The sequence below is a fragment of the Parasteatoda tepidariorum genome, chromosome 2 (genome assembly GCF_982258835.1).
Source record: "Parasteatoda tepidariorum strain Cologne lab strain chromosome 2, Ptep-v5.0, whole genome shotgun sequence".
NCBI lineage: Eukaryota > Metazoa > Arthropoda > Arachnida > Araneae > Theridiidae > Parasteatoda > Parasteatoda tepidariorum.
In genome coordinates this window covers 10,611,589-10,634,716 of record NC_141756.1, presented here as the reverse complement: position 1 = coordinate 10,634,716, position 23,128 = coordinate 10,611,589, and the positions used below count along the sequence as shown (strand labels likewise).

The following is a 23,128-nucleotide window of genomic DNA, read 5'->3' as shown; positions in this document are numbered from 1 at the left end:
AGTTGCAGCAGGTGATAATTTAACTAAACGTGATTCAGGTTAAGTCACTCAATATGTGGAACAGATTGTTATAAAAACAAGCATCGGTGGTTCAGTGGTAGAATGCTCGCCTGCCACGCGGGCGGCCCTGGTTCGATTCCCGGCCGATGCAATCTTTTTAACCCATGAAATAATTTCATTAATTATTTTCATAGAATGCTTTAAAGACTTTTTTTAGCAATTTTTTACTGAGTGTAAAAATCATACAGTAAGGAATAAGAGAAACCGACATAACGACTAGCGCATGAGGCTGTATACTCAAGGAGATAGCCCTATTGAGTTGCAGCAGGTGATAATTTAACTAAACGTGATTCAGGTTAAGTCACTCAATATGTGGAACAGATTGTTATAAAAACAAGCATCGGTGGTTCAGTGGTAGAATGCTCGCCTGCCACGCGGGCGGCCCGGGTTCGATTCCCGGCCGATGCAATCTTTTTAACCCATGAAATAAATTCATTAATTATTTTCATAGAATGCTTTAAAGAATTTTTTAGCAATTTTTTACTGAATGTAAAAATCATAGAGTATGGAATAAGAGAAACCGACATAACGACTAGCGCATGAGGCTGTATACTCATGGAGATAGCCCTATTGAGTTGCTGCAGGTGATAATTTAACTAAACGTGACTCAGGTTAAGTCACTCAATATGTGGGACAGATTGTTATAAAAACAAGCATTGGTGGTTCAGTGGTAGAATGCTCGCCTGCCACGCGGGCGGCCCGAGTTCGATTCCCGGCCGATGCAATCTTTTTAACCCATGAAATAATTTCATTAATTATTTTCATAGAATGCTTTAAAGAATTTTTTTAGCAATTTTTTACTGAATGTAAAGATCATAGAGTATGGAATAAGAGAAACCGACATAGCGACTAGCGCATGAGGCTGTATACTCAAGGAGATAGCCCTATTGAGTTGCAGCAGGAGATAATTTAACTAAACGTGATTCAGGTTAAGTCACTCAATATGTGGAACAGATTGTTATACAAACAAGCATCGGTGCTTCAGTAGTAGAATGCTCGCCTGCCACGCGGGCGGCCCGGGTTCGATTCCCGGCCGATGCAATCTTTTTAACCCATGAAATATTTTCATTAATTATTTTCATAGAATGCTTTAAAGAATTTTTTTAGCAATTTTTTACTGAATGTAAAGATCATAGAGTATGGAATAAGAGAAACCGACATAGCGACTAGCGCATGAGGCTGTATACTCAAGGAGATAGCCCTATTGAGTTGCAGCAGGTGATAATTTAACTAAACGTGATTCAGGTTAAGTCACTCAATATGTGGGACAGATTGTTATAAAAACAAGCATCGGTGGTTCAGTGGTAGAATGCTCGCCTGCCACGCTGGCGGCCCGGGTTCGATTCCCGGCCGATGCAATCTTTTTAACCCATGAAATAATTTCATTAATTATTTTCATAGAATGCTTTAAAGAATTTTTTTAGCAATTTTTTACTGAATGTAAAAATCATAGAGTAAGGAATAAGAGAAACCGACATAACGACTAGCGCATGAGGCTGTATGCTCAAGGAGATAGCCCTATTGAGTTGCAGCAGGTGATAATTTAACTAAACGTGATTCAGGTTAAGTCACTCAATATGTGGAACAGATTGTTATAAAAACAAACATCGGTGGTTCAGTGGTAGAATGCTCGCCTGCCACGCGGGCGGCCCGGGTTCGATTCCCGGCCGATGCAATCTTTTTAACCCATGAAATAATTTCATTAATTATTTTCATAGAATGCTTTAAAGAATTTTTTAGCAATTTTTTACTGAATGTAAAAATCATAGAGTATTGAATAAGAGAAACCGACATAACGACTAGCGCATGAGGCTGTATACTCAAGGAGATAGCCCTATTGAGTTGCAGCAGGTGATAATTTAACTAAACGTGATTCAGGTTAAGTCACTCAATATGTGGAACAGATTGTTATAAAAACAAGCATCGGTGGTTCAGTGGTAGAATGCTCGCCTGCCACGCGGGCGGCCCGGGTTCGATTCCCGGCCGATGCAATCTTTTTAACCCATGAAATAATTTCATTAATTATTTTCATAGAATGCTTTTAAGAATTTTTTTAGCAATTTTTTACTGAATGTAAAATTCATAGAGTAAGGAATAAGAGAAACCGACATAACGACTAGCGCATGAGGCTGTATACTCAAGGAGATAGCCCTATTGAGTTGCAGCAGGTGATAATTTAACTAAACGTGATTCAGGTTAAGTCACTCAATATGTGGAACAGATTGTTATAAAAACAAGCATCGGTGGTTCAGTGGTAGAATGCTCGCCTGCCACGCGGGCGGCCCGGGTTCGATTCCCGGCCGATGCAATCTTTTTAACCCATGAAATAATTTCATTAATTATTTTCATAGAATGCTTTAAAGATTTTTTTTAGCAAATTTTTACTGAATGTAAAGATCATAGAGTATGGAATAAGAGAAACCGACATAACGACTAGCGCATGAGGCTGTATACTCAAGGAGATAGCCCTATTGAGTTGCAGCAGGTGATAATTTAACTAAACGTGATTCAGGTTAAGTCACTCAATATGTGGAACAGATTGTTATAAAAACAAGCATCGGTGGTTCAGTGGTAGAATGCTCGCCTGCCACGCGGGCGGCCCGGGTTCGATTCCCGGCCGATGCAATCTTTTTAACCCATGAAATAATTTCATTAATTATTTTCATAGAATGCTTTAAAGAATTTTTTAGCAATTTTTTACTGAATGTAAAAATCATAGAGTATTGAATAAGAGAAACCGACATAACGACTAGCGCATGAGGCTGTATACTCAAGGAGATAGCCCTATTGAGTTGCAGCAGGTGATAATTTAACTAAACGTGATTCAGGTTAAGTCACTCAATATGTGGAACAGATTGTTATAAAAACAAGCATCGGTGGTTCAGTGGTAGAATGCTCGCCTGCCACGCGGGCGGCCCGGGTTCGATTCCCGGCCGATGCAATCTTTTTAACCCATGAAATAATTTCATTAATTATTTTCATAGAATGCTTTTAAGAATTTTTTTAGCAATTTTTTACTGAATGTAAAATTCATAGAGTAAGGAATAAGAGAAACCGACATAACGACTAGCGCATGAGGCTGTATACTCAAGGAGATAGCCCTATTGAGTTGCAGCAGGTGATAATTTAACTAAACGTGATTCAGGTTAAGTCACTCAATATGTGGAACAGATTGTTATAAAAACAAGCATCGGTGGTTCAGTGGTAGAATGCTCGCCTGCCACGCGGGCGGCCCGGGTTCGATTCCCGGCCGATGCAATCTTTTTAACCCATGAAATAATTTCATTAATTATTTTCATAGAATGCTTTAAAGATTTTTTTTAGCAATTTTTTACTGAGTGTAAAAATCATACAGTAAGGAATAAGAGAAACCGACATAACGACTAGCGCATGAGGCTGTATACTCAAGGAGATAGCCCTATTGAGTTGCAGCAGATGATAATTTAACTAAACGTGATTCAGGTTAAGTCACTCAATATGTGGAACAGATTGTTATAAAAACAAGCATCGGTGGTTCAGTGGTAGAATGCTCGCCTGCCACGCGGGCGGCCCGGGTTCGATCCCCGGCCGATGCAATCTTTTTAACCCATGAAATAAATTCATTAATTATTTTCATAGAATGCTTTAAAGAATTTTTTAGCAATTTTTTACTGAATGTAAAAATCATAGAGTATGGAATAAGAGAAACCGACATAACGACTAGCGCATGAGGCTGTATACTCATGGAGATAGCCCTATTGAGTTGCAGCAGGTGATAATTTAACTAAACGTGATTCAGGTTAAGTCACTCAATATGTGGGACAGATTGTTATAAGAACAAGCATCGGTGGTTCAGTGGTAGAATGCTCGCCTGCCACGCGGGCGGCCCGAGTTCGATTCCCGGCCGATGCAATCTTTTTAACCCATGAAATAATTTCATTAATTATTTTCATAGAATGCTTTAAAGAATTTTTTTAGCAATTTTTTACTGAATGTAAAGATCATAGAGTATGGAATAAGAGAAACCGACATAACGACTAGCGCATGAGGCTGTATACTTACGGAGATCGCCCTATTGAGTTGCAGCAGGTGATAATTTAACTGAACGTGATTCAGGTCAAGTCACTCAATATGTGGAAAAGATTGCTATAAAATCAAGCATCGGTGGTTCAGTGGTGGAATGCTCGCCTGCCACGCGGGCGGCCCGGGTTCGATTCCCGGCCGATGCAATCTTTTTAACCCATGAAATAATTTCATTAATTATTTTCATAGAATGCTTTAAAGAATTTTTTTAGCAATTTTCAACTGAATGTAAAAATAAAAGGTATAGACATAAAGTGTCTCTCTTGTTGCCCTATCCTCACGAATATCGCCTCTTTGAGGTGTCGCAAGTCCAGGGTTAAACTCTTTTCAACTATTATAATAGAAACAGTTACTTTTAATCGTCATTTGGCTCAATCCTCACAATATGAGGAGCCGACTAACAGCCGACCTAATTTTTGGGGTTTACGACTACCAATATTTAACTCCGTAGCCTCATAACTTTCAACCAACCCCAGAAGACTAGAGAACTCCTGGATCAAGTAGTGAGCGAAATTTGCCTTCGTGGAGGACTTTTTTAGGGAACTAACTCGCATCCACCCACGGTTAGCCTGATGGAAAGGGGACTCTCACCCATGATCCGTCTACCACTGAGAATATTTTTACGTCAGCATTGTGATCGGTGCTAGCCAGTTGGGGGGGGGGAATTCGCATCGATCAGCCATCGCCGGGGTTCAAGCCTGGTTCACCTCATTAGATGGCAAACACTCTATCCGAGTCATCGCGGCTCAACATCACAATTGATGGTCTTAATAGTTTAGTAACGTAAATGGTCAAAAGCTTGAGAAATATGTATCCATAAAGCTAACACGCCATTCCAGTTCGAGAATAAATATTTTTAAAAAAATTATTTATCATTGCTTAGTTAAAGGACACGCATCATTTTTAGAAAACAGATACAAAAAAGACGCATCTCTCTGGAGAACTGATACACCTTTCTAATTTAAAGACATGCCCTTCAATAGAAATAACGTGTTTAGTTCAAGGAACTCTTCTTTCTATCAGTCTAATTTTTCTTTTCTGAAATAATGACACATCTACCTTTACTTAATTCCCATGCATCCAGTGTACGAATTTTCATTCTAAAGTTATGGTATAACAACTGGCAGTAGTCTGTTCATCTGACTAACCGTAAAATTGACGGTAAAGAACATTTTTACTTTTACCAGTTAGAAACCGTTTATAATTAACTAGCATGGTTATAAGATTTTGAGTATAAATCTATACGGTTAACCATTTACAGGTAGCATGGTTTCAAAAACGAAAAAAAGTACTTTAACGGGACTTAAGAGCTAGGCTTTTCATTAGGTGATGGGTAATGGAGAGCGCAGGACACAAAACGGTGAGTGTAGGACACCAAACACTCATCCTTTTTGAGGGGAATGGAAGAAATATTGTAGTGTCAGCGCTTGGATTCGAACCCAACTTCTTTCGGTTAAGAAACTGATAGATTAGCCCTCTCGGCTATAACATGCGCACAGTCGCATGGAACTAAGTAGCTTCCTTAGATGGTCTTAGCTGGTGCGATAAATTCTGGTTGTTTAACTCTATTAAATGAAAGTCAGTTATTAAACGGTTTTTCTCACAGTTAACAGTTTGAATACCATCTCATTTATGGTTGTTTTGTTTTGTTTGAATATGGTAAAACAACAATTAAATAAATTGGTATTTAATCATCTTTTCCGAGAAATTTCTAACAGTGTATCAGCTAAATATCATTTCCTTGAATATTATGACCTTGATTTATTACTGTTTTTTATAAATAAATTTAAAAAAAAAAGGAAACAATAAATGAATATAAATATAAATAAAAGAAAATATAAATTTAATTTTTAAGAGTGTTTTACCTTCTGTAGCCACATCCTTGACTTCTACATTTGCTCTGTGAGCCATATAACCAAGAACTGAAAATATTACGAACCCCGACAGCAGACTTGTTGCGCTATTAACAGCACTCGTCAGCAATGCGTCCCTTTAAAAAGAGTGGTAACGATTCTTCAGCATAAAAATATATAATTTAATGATACTTAATAAAGATTTATAATTCATGATATACATTGACATATCTTTTCTTATTATTTCATTCTAAATATTTGTATTTTTAAAAAAAATATATTCAGCATAAAATGACAAAGCTAAAAGTTATTTAATAATATTTACTTATTCAATCCCTAATTCAAAATTATTTTTATCATAATTTTTTGATGAGTATTCGTTACCGTTTTAAAGATTAAGAATCTTTAGCATAAAATGGTATAGTTTGAAGATACTTAACACTAGATTGCCTAAGGAAGTCATTTTGACTGCTTTTAATTTCAATTAGAAAAACAATGATATATAATAAAATGACACAATTTCTTAGAATTTTGTGACTTTCTGCACAATATATAATTTTTTTATTGTTAATATTTACTAATAACTTGTTATATAACTGTAAATAATATAAAAAATGTTAAAAATTAATTTTAAACAAATTTATTTACACATTCCCAATCCAGTCATTTTGACTGCTTTTGGGCAATATAGGTATATACTAATTTTCCGTCCTTCCAGTGTTAATAAAGATATATAGTTCAAGATAAACATTGAAGTTACTTTTCTAACCATTTAGTGCTGAAGACTCGTTAGCTTTTTAAAAAAAGCAACGAATCTTCAGCGTAAAATTATATCGTTTAAAGTTTCTTAATAAAGATTTAAGATTCATGCTTTATATTTAAGTTCATGCTGAAGAACCCCTTTCACATCATTTCAAGCATCATTTCATGCTGAAGAACCCCTTGAAAAATAAAGATAACGAATCTTCAACAAAAAAAAAAAATACAATGTAAAGATATTTCGACAATGATCTATAACTCAAGATAAACATTGAAGTTACTTTTCTAGCTATTTAGTGCTAAAGACTCATTAGCTTTTTAAGAAAAAAAACCACGAATCTTTAGCGTAAAATTATATCGTTTAAAGTTTCTTAATAAGGATTTTAGATACATGCTGTACATTTAAGTTCATGCTGTAGAACCCCTTTCACATCATTTCAAGCATCATTTGAAAGCACATCATTTCATGCTATAGAACCCCTTCAAAAATAAAGATAACGAATCGTCAGCCAAAAAATTACATAATTTAAAGATACTTAATTTATTAAGTATCTTAATACAGGATCTATAATACAGGATATACATTGAGGTTATTTTTCTAATTATTTAGTGCTGAAGACTTGTTAGCTTCTTTTTAAAAAAAAGATAAGGAATCATCAGCTTAAAACTATAATGTTTTAAGGTTCTTAATAAAGATTTACACTTCATGCCATATTTTTTAAGTTACTTTTCTCATCATTTCATGTTGAAGAATAATAAGGAATAATGATCTTTAACATAAAATGACACAAAATAAAGTTTGACGTTTATATATATTGACGAACTACAAATTGGTTATTTGCCTAAAAATGTTTTATTAAATATAAATCAATAATTTAGTCAAGATTAATAGTGCAATAAGTCAGTGGAAGCAAAATTATTGAATGATATTTTAGGACCAAGCAATTAAAGATTTTCATCTTCGTGAATCGCATTTGGACATACATATAACTCTTTAATGCCATTTTTACAACGCATTTAATGACATTTTTAATGGTGCTTTATATGTTTATGACGGAAAGACTAATAACGCGACTTAATGATAATTCTCACTGCATATTGTTCACACTTTTAGTTAATGTTGAACAAGTATCACGTATAAAGCGTGATATTACTATTCGTGATTTTTATTTTATTTTATAACCGTCGTTGAACAGCCGACCCAATTTCATGAGTTTACGACTACTTACGTTCAACTCCGTAGCCTTGTAATTTTGACCCAATCCAGAAGACAAGGAAACTCCTGGATTAGTACCCCCAGAGGTATTGATTTGTTGTGGGAACATGGAGGACTTTGAGACTCGACAGATTTAACGTGCATCAGTCACCATTTACTACACGGGGAGTCTTCGGCCGGCGAGGATCGAACCCACGACCTCTTGGATATGGGCCCAGCGCCCTACCGACCAGGCTATCCCGGCCTATTATTTGTGATTGCATAAAAGATTTTAAAGATTGATAAAGAAATTTGATAAAGATATGAATTGATAACTGAATTGATAAAGAAAAAATTTTACTGTTGTCGCAATCGCTTTAAAAAAATTGCGACGCGCATACTTTGTATTCAAATTATCCAAAAACAATTGAATGAAACTAGCTGAAATTTCGCGTATGTTTATTGAAAGGTTTCGTGATTGGTGAAACAAATCGCATAACTCATTATAACTAAATAGTTACTCGATAGTTAGTTTGTTCTCCATAGAACTTTTTTCCTTTCGCAGTAAAAAAATATTACCACATTTGCCTTCTGTTTCCAAAAAGCGTAAATTACAAAAAATGGTGGGTTTGTAATCACCGAATGTATATTTTGTACCCTCACCAATTTAAACCAACACCGTAGATATTAACCTTTCTGTATTGCGAAAGAAAATATTTTATTTTATTACAGTCGTTGAACAGCCGATCCAATTTAGGATTTACGACTACCCGTGTTCAACTCCATAGCTTTGTAATTTTGAACCTCATCCAGAAGACAAGGGAACTCCTGAATTGGGAGAAATTTGCCTTTGTAGATGACTTTTAGATGGAACTAACCCGTATTTGCATTACATGACGAGGAAAACCCCGAATACCACTATCACGGCATAGTACTCTAACCCATAATACCGTCAACCACTAAGGATGTATTACGTCAGCACTGTGGTCGGTGCGAGCCGGGTGCGGAATTCTTATCGACCCGCCATCATTTGGATTCGAATCCGGTTCAACTCAGAGGAGAGCGCTCTGTTCCCTAAGATACCACGGCTCGAAAATAAGAAAAGAAAATATTACTCAGCAGGGGGTAAACTTTTCGTATTTAAATACAAGAGTTGAATTTCGAACAAGCGATAACTTTTAATTACCTATTTTATATTCGCCGTATAATTGTCGTGTCTGAAATATTTGTATGAGTGTGCCATAAGCAGAATAAATAATGAAGCGGGGGGAAAAATGAAAGAGTTTCATTTCAAGCTTTCACTTTTTTTAACAGTAAAATATTTTTACCCTCTTAAAAATTTTTTATCATCGTATTTCCTCCCCCACTAAAGTCTATTGAAATCCCTTTTAAGCAGCGATGCTTGATCTTTAACGTTAGACACGTTCATCAAGAGATCAAAGGTGAGAACAGATCTGCCATTTGAATGATCGAGGAAGGCTTCTTTGCCTGCAGGGGAAGAGATTCACCTGTTCATTTAGGTTAATATTCTCAATAGAGATAATATAATACATGAAGTTTACTATAAAATCGAGCATCGGTGGTTCAGTGGTAGAATGCTCGCCTGCCACGCGGGCGGCCCGGGTTCGATTCCCGGCCGATGCAGCAAATTCTTTTTTATATTAAAATATTTTATAATTCAAAAACTAAAGTGTAATCTTCAATGAATATCCTTCAGATATTAACGATATATTGTGAATGGAACAATAAAAGGATATTGCTCAGCACTTTTCGATTTCAAGTCTGTAATTATACATTATCTGCGGGTATCTAGTTACAGCTTTGAAATGCAAAAACCAGATTATTTTGCACTTAACCGTATGTGAAACCTATCTATAGAATTCAGAAATAGAAATTTTTAAACATAAAATCAAACATTCATTTAAGCTTTAATTTTTATCAAAAAGGGTATGTTATTATTATCTATAGTTTAAATATTATATCGACGAAATATGCATTTCTTATTTATACTCCATATTTGCAAATCTCTACAGCTTGAGTTACCTAATAGGTATTGGAAGGAAGTAGTACAAATTCAAAAACTGTTAACCAAATTATACAATTACAATGTCGTAGCTGCTGCTTCATACCACCAACATAGATGGGTTAAGTATGCGCATTTTCATTAGAAAATATATATATTTAGCATGCACATAATAATTTTTTGTCTTATTTATTTCGAGTGTAAATATTATTTAAAAAGAAATCCTGTCTTTAAAATTTTGCATTACTTCTATGGGTATTCAAAAAAGAACAAGATAAATATCTCAATTGATGAAACTGCATGCCTCGTTCTCACTTGTAATTGGTAGCTGAGTATAGAGAAATAGGATGTTTAATTCGGAAATAAGTTAGGTAGAATATTCTGTGATATCTGTTGAGTTCACATTTATTATTTACGTTTCTTGATTCAACTCAAGCCCTCATTTCTGTGGATATTATTAAATGAGTATTTAAAAATGACAGTTTAAATTCTGCGTGGGAGGATATATAACAGTGTAAGGGCTATAAACTGTACAAACCTAAAATATAAATCACTAAAAGAATCCGCTCCCTGTTCACGGAAGCTCGGAAAATCGGTATGCTATCTTCCCAGATACAAAAATAAGGTTCATTTTAACTCAGCAAGAACTTCTTAATGTAAACCTAAAAAGGTTTGTGATGCGGCTTACGTGTAAACCTTCTAACCTTAAAACGAGATCTGTGACAATCTACTCTATTCTACGCACATTGCCCTCATCCAAAACCTTGGTAAACAACCTTCTATACAAAAACCTCAAGTCGAGGTTGACTTAAGGTTTTCAAGCGTGAAAAAAATCCTTTCATAAAGGTAGTCTCAAGTTGAAAAGAATTTTAAATCTAGGTAATAAGGCATCTTTTTGCAACGTCTTGTATGCTCAGCTAAAGGTCTGGTTTCTTAGGACAAGCGCCTTATCTAAGCGTCAGCGGGACGTCAACGTCCCGCTGATGCCAACAAAATACTGGTTTGTTAGCTCAAGGCCCAGTGGCGTAGCGAGGGATGGGCAAGGGGGGGCATCATGCCCCGGGCGCTACTCACAAAGGGGCGCCAAATGGTCCGCAAAACAAAAAATTGCTGGATAATTTTTTTTATTATGATTTATTTCTGGAAAATATATTTTAAATTAGTGCCAGTGTGATATAATAAATGTTAATTCATAAATATTATTCATAATATTTAATTCATAAATATTATTCATAATATTTAATTCATAAATATCATTCATAATATTTAATTCATAATGTCACTTTAATAGTCTAAATCAAACTGTAATAATATATTCATAATACAAAATGCACGTCTTTTCCACTGGCAGACCTGTGTCTGTCTAACTCGACCTGTGTCTGTCAGCACTTCCTTCTATGCTGTGTGGTTACATAAATTATCTCATAATATGTTAAAATAAATATTTGCAGTGTACAAAGTACAAACATTCTTTCTTTCAGAAATCTATTTATTTTTATTTGTATAAAAACAATGTAGCTTACGCTTGTTATTTTAAAACGATAACCATAACACTCTAATGTACTTATATGTACAGTCACGGGAAAAAAAGTGTCCGGAAAATAACAACTAAAGGATCGTCTATTTTTTAATATAGATACTTCTCAGACACACAACAAATACAACGTTTTGTCATTTCTAAGAAAGGGCACAAACAACGCCATATTTGTTGTGTGCCTGAGAATTATCTGTTTTTTAAAAAAAAAGATTATTTGTTACTTTCCGGATACTTTTTTCCGTGACTGTACATATCCGTAACATTTGAGACAGGTTGTGGAAGTCAGCGAAAAATTAGTGAAATACCCGAAATAGTAACTTTTAAGTTATTTTGGGGGTGTATTTTTCAGTTTTGCTTCCTTGTCATCGCGCTCTGCTTAGAATAAAAATGAAATGTTATTAAATATTAAATGTTATATATAAGTTTAATGTCAGCATAAATTATATTGTATATTTCACTATGTTACTACCTTTCAAGTTCAAGGCATTCTTGGTAAGTAATAAATCAAATAAGATTACTTACTACATCTACTCGACGATTCTATTATTAAGTGAATAGAGTATGAAAAAATTTGCTAACAGAAAAATTTGTTGTTCTCATATTTGCCACCACAGATTCAAAATGAATTCATTCATCTTCTGGCATCTACAATTCGAAATTAACTGATAAACGATATCAAAAGAAATAAATATTATGGACTTTTGTTTGATTCAACTTCTGATATCTCTCATCGAGAACAAATGTCCCAAGTCGCTAGGTATGTAGATACTGGTTTTATCAATAAAAAAGTTTCCATCAAAGAATCTTTTTTGAGTTTTATTGAAATACATGCTAAAGATGCAGCCTCGATCGAAAATACAATTTTAAAGAAATTAAATTACGATGAAATTTCATTAACAAACTGCAGATCACAATGTTACGATAATGCTGCCGTGATGGCAGGTCACACATCTGAAACGCGATGGAGCGCCGGAATACAAGCGGTTAGCCTTATCATCTCTGGGCTAGAGAAAATAAAAAAACTATTAGAAAGATTAGCAGAGCACACTACCACTACAAGTGACAACAGAAGTGAAGCTACAATTCTGTTGCAAGTCTGTTGCCTTTAGTTTTATAACTGTAGTTCATTTCTGGTATGAAATCTTAAGAAGGATTGATCGTGTGCAGCTCAGATTACAAGATGCTAGAATGAATTTTAGAGAAGTGTTCTATGATCTTGAATCATTAGCGACTGAACTAGCCGAAATTTGAGACAAGCTCCGTAAAGAAGCAATAGAAAAAGCGGAGTCTCTTTGTGAAAAATGGGATATGGATACAACAATACGTGCCTGGAGAATTGGCAAGAAATGTATACACGATTAAGTGACCTTAATTTCAACTTTGGATTTCTACTAGATGGTGAAAATTTATTAAACAAGGATATTTTGATAACGACCTTGAAAAAAAAATTGTGAAAATTTGGGTGAATTTTATAAAACAGATTTCAATGTCAAGATCACAATTTGAACTTTTTATCAAAATATGTGACAGCAAAATGTTACTCCGCAGTAGAAAAGAAATTGAACCTAAAACTCCATAAGAATTTCTTACTTTTACAATCAATCTCGAATGGAGAAGATGTTTTTCCAAATCTGAGAGCGGCACTTCAAATACTCCTGACTATCACAGCATCAATTGCTAGCTGCGAACGTTCATTCAGCAAATTAAAATTAATTTTGACAGATCGCCTAAGTGACCTAGCATTTTTAAGTGTGGAAAGAGAAAAATTTTAAATGATCAATTTTGATGATATTATTGATACATTTGCTTCATCAAAAGCACTGAAAATGTAGACATAGTAATTAGTTTTATTAATGTATTATAATCATATGATTATTAAATATGTGTATCTCCTTAGAGATAATAAATATTTACTTTTTTTATTGTTTTACAACTGCGTGTTTTTAAAATATTTCTTTATAAATATGTAATATAAATGATAGGTATCTTTTGAACTAATTCTAGATGATTATATGCATTTCAAAATCTAGTCTTGTTCTCTCAACTACATTATTTGTCTCAAATTTAAAGCCTAGATAGAGTCTATGTCTTTATTTATTTTACTTTATTTATTTATTAATTTGCGAGTATATTTTACATATAATATTATATGGTTTTCGAATGGGGGGGGGGGGCGCTAAAAGGGTATTGTGCCCCGGGCGCGAGTTAAGCTCGCTACGCCACTGTCAAGGCCTGGTTTCTTAGAACTAGCTCCTTATCTGGGCGTCAGGGGAAAGTTGACGTAGAGCTGACGCCAAAAAAATACTTTTTTGTTAGCTCAGCGTGAGCAGTCGGTCCAACGCAGACATTATCTCTCATTGCGCATGCGTTAATAACGTAAACAAATATTTATTTTGAATTTGTATTGATTTTGTTATTGTCGACCAGTGTTTTAGAGAACAAATAATGACTTTGTCCAAGAAAAAACACATTATAGCTGAGCTAAATGAAGAGTGCTATGTTTAATGAAGAAGCTATGTTTAATATCAAAATCTTGGCTGATTTCAATGTACTGTTGGATGTTGTCCGCCATTGCTTCTGTGGTTAACGTCACGTTGTAATCCAACTGCAGTTGAGTTGGATGGCAATTGTAGTTCAAGATGAGCGTTCGATGACGTATACTATCAAATTCACAAATGGACCAATCAGAGGTTAGCGCTGATTTCCAGCTGACGGCGTCCTGTCCTAAGAAACCAGGCCTTAAAATCCACCTTTTCTTGAAATTGTAATTGGGCAATGCAATTCGATCCTATCGCTAGTGTGACGTCATCTAAAACGTCATTATGGATCTAAGTGACCATTTTATTCTAAGTGACAATACTTTGTCAAAAAGCTTTAAAAAATTTTTTAATCCTTTAAGGATGGAAGGTTTGATACTGCAATATTTTTACTTTATTGAAAAAAGGTTTTAAATACAAACATTTTCGTGACAATAAAGAGAAAATTCCGACACAAGGTTGCCGTAAGGTTACATGCTTTCTGGGTTATACGGTTCGCTTTGCAAACCATGCTCGTTACTAAGTTAAACCCATTTGAAATGCGTTCTAACATAAAGGCTTAAGAATTTAAATCAATTGTTATACAAATAAATAATTATATGCTAATTATTTTGATCTCCCAAGAATTTTTCCTTTCGAGGAAAAGTTGCAATCCCGTTTGCTTTTGAATTTTCCAAAAGTATAAATTACGAAAGATTATGGGTTTCTTAATTCCCAGATATATATTGTATTCTAGTCGATAAAAGTCCAACATCGGAGATAGTAACTATTTCAATTCTCTGTTGCTAAAGAGAAAAATTGCTGAGATAGGGCTAACTTTTTGTATTTAAATACATGAGTTTGATAGCCCATATTGTATTCGCCACTTAATTGTCGTGTCCAAAATGTCTATATGAGTGTGCCATCCATGACAAGAAGTGAAAAAAAATGAATAGAACGGAGAATTTCATTCGAAGTTTTCACTTTATTGGCGGGTAAATTGTATCACACTCGTTAAAAAATAAAGAATAAAGAAGTCTTTGAGGAATGAAAAAACTTTCGCTGTACTTTGTTTGTATAAACGAGTCGATTCAATAAATAATTAAAAGAATAATAATTTTTTATCGTCTTATTTCTTCTTCCTATAAAGTTTATTCAAATCCCATTTTTAAAAGATGCTTGATCCTTAATGTCAGATGCGTTGATTTGGAGATCAGAGATCAAAGGTGAAGATCAGATCTACCATCTGAATGAACGAGAGAAAGTCTTCTTTGCCCGCAGGTGAAGATTCACTCGCTTGTTTATTTAGGTTACTGTTCTCAACAAAAACAATATAATACATGAAGTTTTTAATGAAAACAAGCATCGGTGGTTCAGTGGTAGAATGCTCGCCTGCCACGCGGGCGGCCCGGGTTCGATTCCCGGCCGATGCAGCAAATTCTTTTTTATATTAAATTATTTTATAATTTAAAAACTAAAGTGTAATTTTCAATGAATATCTCACAGATATTAGCTATATATAGTGAGTGGAATAGTAAAATTATATTGCTCAACCTTATTTTCGATTTCAAGACTGTGATTTATACATTATTGGATGCGGTTATTTAGTTATACCTTTGCTATGCAAAGTCAGATAATTTGGTACTTTACAGTATGGAAAACCTTGCAAGTAATAGTTAGAAATCGACATTTCATTAAGGTTAAAACGAAACATTCATTTAAGAGTATTAATTTTTATCAAAGAGTATTATCGTATTTTAGAGTAATCTAGTTTATATTGCTCAAAATTTTTTGATTTCAATTCTGTGATTATACATTATTTGATGTGGTTGTCTAGTTACAGCTTTGAAATGCTAAAACCAGATAATTTTTCCCGTAAACGCACGTGTAACTTAACAATAGATGTCAGATATAGACATCCCTATAGGAAATCTTAATAGCTTATATAGGAATATCTTAAGGAAACATTTATTTAAAAGTATTAATTTTTATTAAAATGGGTATTTTAGTGTTATCTAGTTTAAATAACATATCCACGAAATACGCATTTCTTATTCATATTCCATATTTGGAAATCTCTACAGCTTGCGTTACCTAACAGGTATTGGAACCGCAAGATTTAAGGGAAGTAGTATAATTTCAAAAACTGTTAACCAAATTATACAATTATAATAGTTGTAGCTGCTGTTTCATACCATGTACATGGGTTAAGTATGTGCCTTTTCATTAATAAATACATAAATTTAGCATGCACATAAGCTATTTTTGCCTCATTTATTACGAGTGTAAATAATATTTAAAAAGTAATCTTGTCTTTAAAATTTTGAATCACTTCTCTGGTTATGCAAAAAAGAACAAGATAAATATCTCAATTGATGATATAGCATGTCTTGGTAACTGGTAGCTGAGTATAGAGAAATAAGATGATTAATTCGGAAGTAAGTTAGGTAGAATATTCTTTGATCTTTTTTGAATGCACATTTATTATTTATGTTTCTTTGTTCAGCTCACGCCCTCATTTCTGCGGCTATTACTAAATCAGCAATTTAAAATGGCAGTTTCAATTCTGCATTTGATGAAAAATAATAGAGTTAGGGCTATAAACTGTACAAACCCAAAATATAACTCATTAGAGGAAGCCCGACCCCTGTTCACTGACACTTCGGAGATTGCAACGCAATCTTATATGATTTTTGATAAGAATATCATGCTCGCTTTGCTCGCTAAGTTAAACCCGTTTGAAATGTGTTTTAACGTAAGGGCTTAAGAATGTAGTTCAATTAATGTATAAATAAATGGTTATATGATAATTATTGTGATCTAAATAGAATTTTTCCTTTCGAAAAGTGGCAATCACATTTCTTTTTCAATTCTCCAAACGTATGGATGGTGTTTTGTACACTAGGGAAAGCTGCAAGCTAAATACCAAGTATACTTCCGGGTTACTGTTTCCGGTGTATTTTAAAGCCATTTGGCTCACAACGTAATCATTGTGTTTTGAGATTCTTGCAAATGTGGTATTTGATTACTTGTGTTTACAATGCTAACAATATTTATGTTTACAATGCTAAAGGTGCTAACACTAACGTAAGATGGTGCACAGCTTGCAACAAGAGCAAACAGTAATAAACTAATGGAAAGAGACCAAATCAGGACTGCCAAAAAAGCGCGATATTCGAAATCTAGCAACCATGTCCCCTTTTTTTTTAACAATATCTCTGAGTAACTGAAACAAATTTTCACTTCAAACTCACCAGAATTACTTAATAACATTAATATCTTTTGAAATACGGCAGATTTGAGTTCAGAAATTATCTAATTTACTTCTTTTATTGAAAACAAAATTATCCATTTGAAAATATCGCCTTGCAGAATAAGCTGTAGTAAGCAGTTGCAAACTTTCTGACCGGAACTAGAGCTGGCATACAGCTCGAGATTGTTATTGTTTAAATTTCTACTCAAAACACCATCCATAAGTCTGACATCGAAGATATTAACTATTTCATTTCTTAATTACTAAAGAGAATATTGCTTCTATAGGGATAACTTTTTTTATTTGAATTCATGAGTACTAGGAGGCTTCGCCCCCTGCTCGCTGGCGCTCTCCAACCCCCGGAACTGCTTTCGCAGTTCATTTCGGATTGCTTCGCAATCCGATGCTCGCTTTGCTCGCTCATTGGATACGTTCTTAATGTCTAGCTTTTGTATACTTTTTTGAATACTGAAGTTCCGAAAACTTTTCACTGTAGAAAATTCTAAACCTGTAAATTTCAATATTAATTTGAAATTGCAAACAGTTCACATATATTTCTTAATCACACTATTCTAAATTTCAGATGTTGCGAAAAGTAACTGTTGTAAGTATTGTTTTAAAGTCTTTCCCACCAGAGGGCTAAAGCCATGTGTTGTAAAACAATATGAAATAGTAGTCTGCCACTGAACGCCGGATGTAAAGCATCCGCTTTGATGAAGATAATTTTATATTTTTAATTCTCAGAAGGGCGCCACCCTAATAATATGGAATTTGTAAAACAAATGTATATATTTTTGATTGTTGAAGCCCATCATTTTGTGTTTTCATCAGAGTTCAGAAGCAGAACAACTATAAGTCTTTTATTTTATCACAAAAATATAAAATGTATAAAAAACAAACAAAAGAGTAAGAAAAGGAGTATAGTCATAGAAAAAGTTAAAATTATAATATAATATTTGTCAGTTAAAATAAAACTTTTTGTTTAAGTCATTGCTAACAATTCAAATTTCTCCGAGACAATTCTAAAGTATAAATTAAGGTAGTATTGTTAAGTTGAAACACAGTATTTTTAGTTTTGATGTCAACAATACAATTCAATTTTTCACAAAAACGATTGTTTCCATTGTTAAATTCAATGTCAACAATTCAAAATTTTCTGAGGCAGCTCTTAACCTCTTAATATAATTTTTTTTGTGTACACATTTCTAAATGTCAGTATTCAACCGCAAAACAACTTAAAGTCCTCAAATTTAGCATGAAGTTGTAAAATGTAATGAAAGAGGGTCATAGCAATAATGAAAGTAGAAGTAAAGTTAAAACAATATTTTTAATCAATGAGCCAAGTTCTTCAAGAAGCTGTTGTAGAAGTAGGTTGTTTATTTAAAACTGTTTATAGAATTTCTTTAAAAACTCATTTGTTAATTTGGGCATTTGGCGATACAACACTTATAGAATTGAAGGATTTGTTACTTCAAGCGCTCATGTATCATAATTTTGATCTAGTTGCGCTTCTATGTCATTTTGATTTATGTTGATAAGTTAACTTTCAAAAAATTCTATGGCCGGCAACAGCATTTTTATTTTTTAAGTTGTTTATTTTTATTTCTTTTAGAATTCGTTATTTTTTTAGCGAAATGTTTTTTAACCTAGCAGAATTCTTTGCCGACTATTTTCTCTATGAATGAAGAAAATAAAGTAAACATTTAAGAGTAGTAATCTTAATTAGTTGTACAAAGTACTTCAGCCAAAATTTGGGAGCCACGCAAGAGAATTATATCTATTAGATCAGAAACACATCATGAAAAGGCAGAATGCTTTGGTGTTTTCAAAACGTAAACTAAACAAAGCAAATGTTGCCACCGGCGGAAAAGAAATACAGCCAAAATTTGGGATCCACGTAAGAGAATTATATATAATAGATAATCACCCATATTTTATTCACCATTTAATTCTCGTGACCAAACCGTCTATATGAGCGTGCAATCTATGACAAGAACACAACAAAAAGTGAAAAAAAAGTAGAAGAATAAGAATTTAATTTGAAGCATTTACTTTATTGGCCGGTAAATTGTTTCACATTCTTTAAAAAAGAAAGAATGAGTCCTTGGGGAATTAAAAAAGCTTTCGCTGTATTTTGTTTATACGAGTACATCATTTCAATAAATAATTAGAATGATAATAATTTTTTATAATCTTATTTCTTTCCCCAAAAAAGTTTATTAAAATCCCGTTTTTAAAAGATGCTTGATCCTTAACGTCAGATGCGTTGATTTGGAGATCAAAGGTGAATATCAGATCTGAATAATGGAGGAAGTGTTCTTTGCCCGCAGGTGAAGATTCACTTGTTTATTTATTTAGGTTAGTGTTCTTAAAATATACTATATAATACGTGTAGTTTACGACCGTAACAAGCATCGGTGGTTCAGTGGTAGAATGCTCGCCTGCCACGCGGGCGGCCCGGGTTCGATTCCCGGCCGATGCAGAAAAACTTTTTATATTAAACTATTTTATAATTTAAAAACAAAAGTGCAATTTTCAATGAATATCCTACAGATATCAACGATATATTGTGAGTGAAACAATAAAACTATATTTCTCAACATTTTTCGATTTCAAGTTAGTGATTGTACATTATTTGATGAGGATACCCAGTTCCAGCTTTGAAATGCTAAAATCTGATAATTTTGCACTTAACAGTATGTGAAACCTAGCAATAGATATCTGAAATAGAAAACTTTACACATAAAACAAGACATTTATTTAAAAGCTTTAATTTTTTATCAAAACAGGTATTTTAGTGTTATCTAGTTTAAATAATAAAACTACGAAATAAGCATTTCTTATTTATATTCCATATTTAGAAATTTCTACAACTCACGTTACCGAATAGGTATCGAAAGAGCAAGATTTAAAGGAAATAGTACAAATTCAAAAACTGTTAACCAAATTATACAATTACAATAATTGTGGCTGCTGTTTCATACCACCCACATACGTGGGTTCAGTTTCATTAGAAAATGCAGCACTTTTGGGAAGCTCTGAATTTTTTTCCATTGACTTTTTGTTGAAGAAAACCTTTAGGGGAAACCATTAAATCCTCTCCCAGCGATTAGTCAAAACCTCTACACCAAATGCGAAAAAGGTTAAATTACAGAACAATAAAATATCGAAACGAAAGATACTAACAAAACAAATAAGTAGATTAAAATGCATTCTAAATATTTGTGTGAGGCTCTAATTTAATTCTCTAATCTCAAACAAACAAACAAACCTCTCATTTTTTAAAATAAACTAACTTTTGTGATCTAAAATTAAACGCATACTTTAAGCAACTAATAATAATAATAATTGTTTGTGTTTTTACAATAGTTCTATCGTTCATAATTGCTAAATTTGTTTTTACACATAATTTGGGATAATTTTTATTGACGCTAAATTTTATTCACCAATCCGGTTTTCATGATGCCAACACAAGTAGCATTTCCGCAGAAAAAAAAATAACACTAACTAAAATTAAAATCGTTTGCAAAAAATCAATGTACCTTCCATAATTATTTGAAATCAATGAAGGTAACTCATAAGACCATAAGAACGACTAACCTTCATTGACGATCGCTTTGGCTAAGAGTGGTGGCTCCCAAGAGGTTTCACTGTATATAAATTCAACATACACGTTAGATTTTTTTTTATACTTCCAGTGTAAATACGATATTATCCAAAAAGAAAGCTTGTCACCGAAATTTTACATCACTTCTATGAGTATGCCAAAAAGAACAAGATCAATATCCAATTGATGAAGCAGCATGTCTTGCTCTTACTGTTCTCTGGTCTGCTAACTGAGTACAGAGAAATAAGATGCTTAATTCGGAAGTAAGTTACGTAGAATATTCTTTGATACCATCATTTAAAAATGACAGTTTAAATTCTGAGTGGTATGAAATATAGTAGTGTAAGGGCTACATAATGGGCAAACCTAAAATATAAATCACTAGAGGAATCTGTCCCCTGTTCCAAGAAGCTCCGAAAATCACTAAGCAATCTTATATGGTTCGATTTGAAAACCATACTCACTATTAAGTTAAACCCAGTTTGAAATGTGTTCTAACATTAAGGATTAAGAATTTAAATCAATTGTTATATAAATAAATAATTCAATAATTATTATTTTTATCTCCATAGAATTCTTCCTTTCTAGGGAAAGTTGCAATCACATTTCCTTTTGAATTGTTTTTCTGAATCAATAAACAATATTTTTACTACTAAGACAATGATAAAAAAAATAATAAATTTTAAAAATTTTGTTACTGTTTTTCTTTCTTTCCGACTGCATATTTATTGCACTGATTAAAATATAAACCTTGAATCCGAATAAGTAAATGATTTTCCTCATTTAAAAGTATTTAAAAAAAATTTTTAAAAAATTGGAATTTTTTTTTCTTTCTTATACTTTCATTTTACTTGAAAATTTCAAAAAGCAATTATGTGATCCCATAAGCCATTGATAAACACATGACATAAAAAAAGAATTTGTAAAGAAGAGGACCTGCGTGTTGTTCCAAGAAAATGAGGATGTGTGTGAGAAAAGATTTCTTAGGAGCTTCGAAAAGTCCCCAATTTCAACCATGTCTAGTCGCATCCGGTCTCTAGTTTAACAATGTATGGGCAAAGTTACAAGTAGTGCAGTGAAACTACAATTACATAGAATTTACAATAAATTTTTGTTACTAATTCTTAAAAATAAATAAATAAAAAATTAACTACAAAAATTTTTACTAGGCATTTTTTGACATTATTTAGAAAAAAGTGTGACCAGACTATTTTCCCGACGAGACTCTAAATTTTACCCGATGGGGGGGGGGGCTGGCCATTCCCGACAGGGGTGCAATTGCACCCCCCTCCTGACCCCCTACTGGCGCCGCCCTTGAGAACATAACAAGAAGCGAAAAAAAATGAGTAAAAGGAAGAATTTAATTTGAAGCTTTAACTTTATTGGCGGGTAAATTGTTGACTCCACACTCTTTAAAAAAAAAAGAATGAAGAAGTCTTTGGGGGAATAAAGAAGTCTTTGGGGGAATAAAAAAAAACTTTTGCTGCACTTTGTTTATATAAAGGCATTAATTCAATAAATAATTCGAATGAGAATAATTTTTCATCATCTTATTTCTCCTTCCAATAAAGTTAATTAAAATCCCATGCTTGATCCTTAACGTCAGATGCGTTGATTTGGAGATCAAAGGTGAAGATCAGATCTGAATAATGGAGGAAGTGTTCTTTGCCTGCAGGTGAAGATTCACTTGTTTATTTAATTAGGTTAGTGTTCTCAACAGAGACAATATAATACACGAAATTTTTTATGAAAATAAGCATCGGTGGTTCAGTGGTAGAATGCTCGCCTGCCACGCGGGCGGCCCGGGTTCGATTCCCGGCCGATGCAGCAAATTATTTTTATATTAAATTATTTATAATTTAAAAACAAAAGTGTAATTTTCAATGAATATCCCACAGATATTAACGATATATTATAAGGGGAACAATAAAATTATATTGCTCAATATTTTTCGATTTCACGTCTGGGATTACACATTATTTGATGCTGCCATTCAGTTATAGCTCTAAAATGTCGAAACTAGAAAATTTAACCGTATGTGAAACCTTGCAATAAATGTCAGAAACAGTCATCTTTAGGCATAAAACGAAACATATATTTAAAAACACTAATTTTTTTTGAAAGTGGGGATAAGATTTCTCTAAATTCTTTGAAGCCTTCTGGTGATGCCATGGATCGCCACCAAGCCCACCTTTTTGAATCCTCTTTTTCGTTTGCAGAGAGGTCACGTACGCACACTTAGAGTCTACAGTATTCTCCGGAT

The 23,128-nt window shown here is 33.4% G+C and overlaps 1 protein-coding gene and 10 non-coding genes across 11 annotated transcripts in view; 10 read left to right on the top strand and 1 right to left on the bottom strand.

Moving 5' to 3' along the window:
- Positions 1 to 23,128, bottom strand: part of DAT (Sodium-dependent dopamine transporter) — a 92,591-nt gene that overhangs the window by 27,568 nt on the left and 41,895 nt on the right. The window contains exon 7 of the mRNA XM_043044543.3: positions 5,988 to 6,112. Within this exon, the coding sequence (XP_042900477.2) occupies positions 5,988 to 6,112 (125 nt within the window). The remainder of the gene's footprint in view (positions 1 to 5,987; positions 6,113 to 23,128) is intronic.
- On the top strand, positions 398 to 468 carry TRNAG-GCC (transfer RNA glycine (anticodon GCC)). Its single transcript has one exon. It is a non-coding gene; the product is annotated as a tRNA-Gly (tRNA).
- Positions 1,981 to 2,051, top strand: TRNAG-GCC (transfer RNA glycine (anticodon GCC)). The gene has a single exon. It is a non-coding gene; the product is annotated as a tRNA-Gly (tRNA).
- TRNAG-GCC (transfer RNA glycine (anticodon GCC)) lies at positions 2,298 to 2,368 on the top strand. The gene has a single exon. It is a non-coding gene; the product is annotated as a tRNA-Gly (tRNA).
- On the top strand, positions 2,615 to 2,685 carry TRNAG-GCC (transfer RNA glycine (anticodon GCC)). Its single transcript has one exon. It is a non-coding gene; the product is annotated as a tRNA-Gly (tRNA).
- Positions 2,931 to 3,001, top strand: TRNAG-GCC (transfer RNA glycine (anticodon GCC)). Its single transcript has one exon. It is a non-coding gene; the product is annotated as a tRNA-Gly (tRNA).
- TRNAG-GCC (transfer RNA glycine (anticodon GCC)) lies at positions 3,248 to 3,318 on the top strand. Its single transcript has one exon. It is a non-coding gene; the product is annotated as a tRNA-Gly (tRNA).
- Positions 9,503 to 9,573, top strand: TRNAG-GCC (transfer RNA glycine (anticodon GCC)). Its single transcript has one exon. It is a non-coding gene; the product is annotated as a tRNA-Gly (tRNA).
- TRNAG-GCC (transfer RNA glycine (anticodon GCC)) lies at positions 15,368 to 15,438 on the top strand. The gene has a single exon. It is a non-coding gene; the product is annotated as a tRNA-Gly (tRNA).
- Positions 19,670 to 19,740, top strand: TRNAG-GCC (transfer RNA glycine (anticodon GCC)). The gene has a single exon. It is a non-coding gene; the product is annotated as a tRNA-Gly (tRNA).
- On the top strand, positions 22,622 to 22,692 carry TRNAG-GCC (transfer RNA glycine (anticodon GCC)). Its single transcript has one exon. It is a non-coding gene; the product is annotated as a tRNA-Gly (tRNA).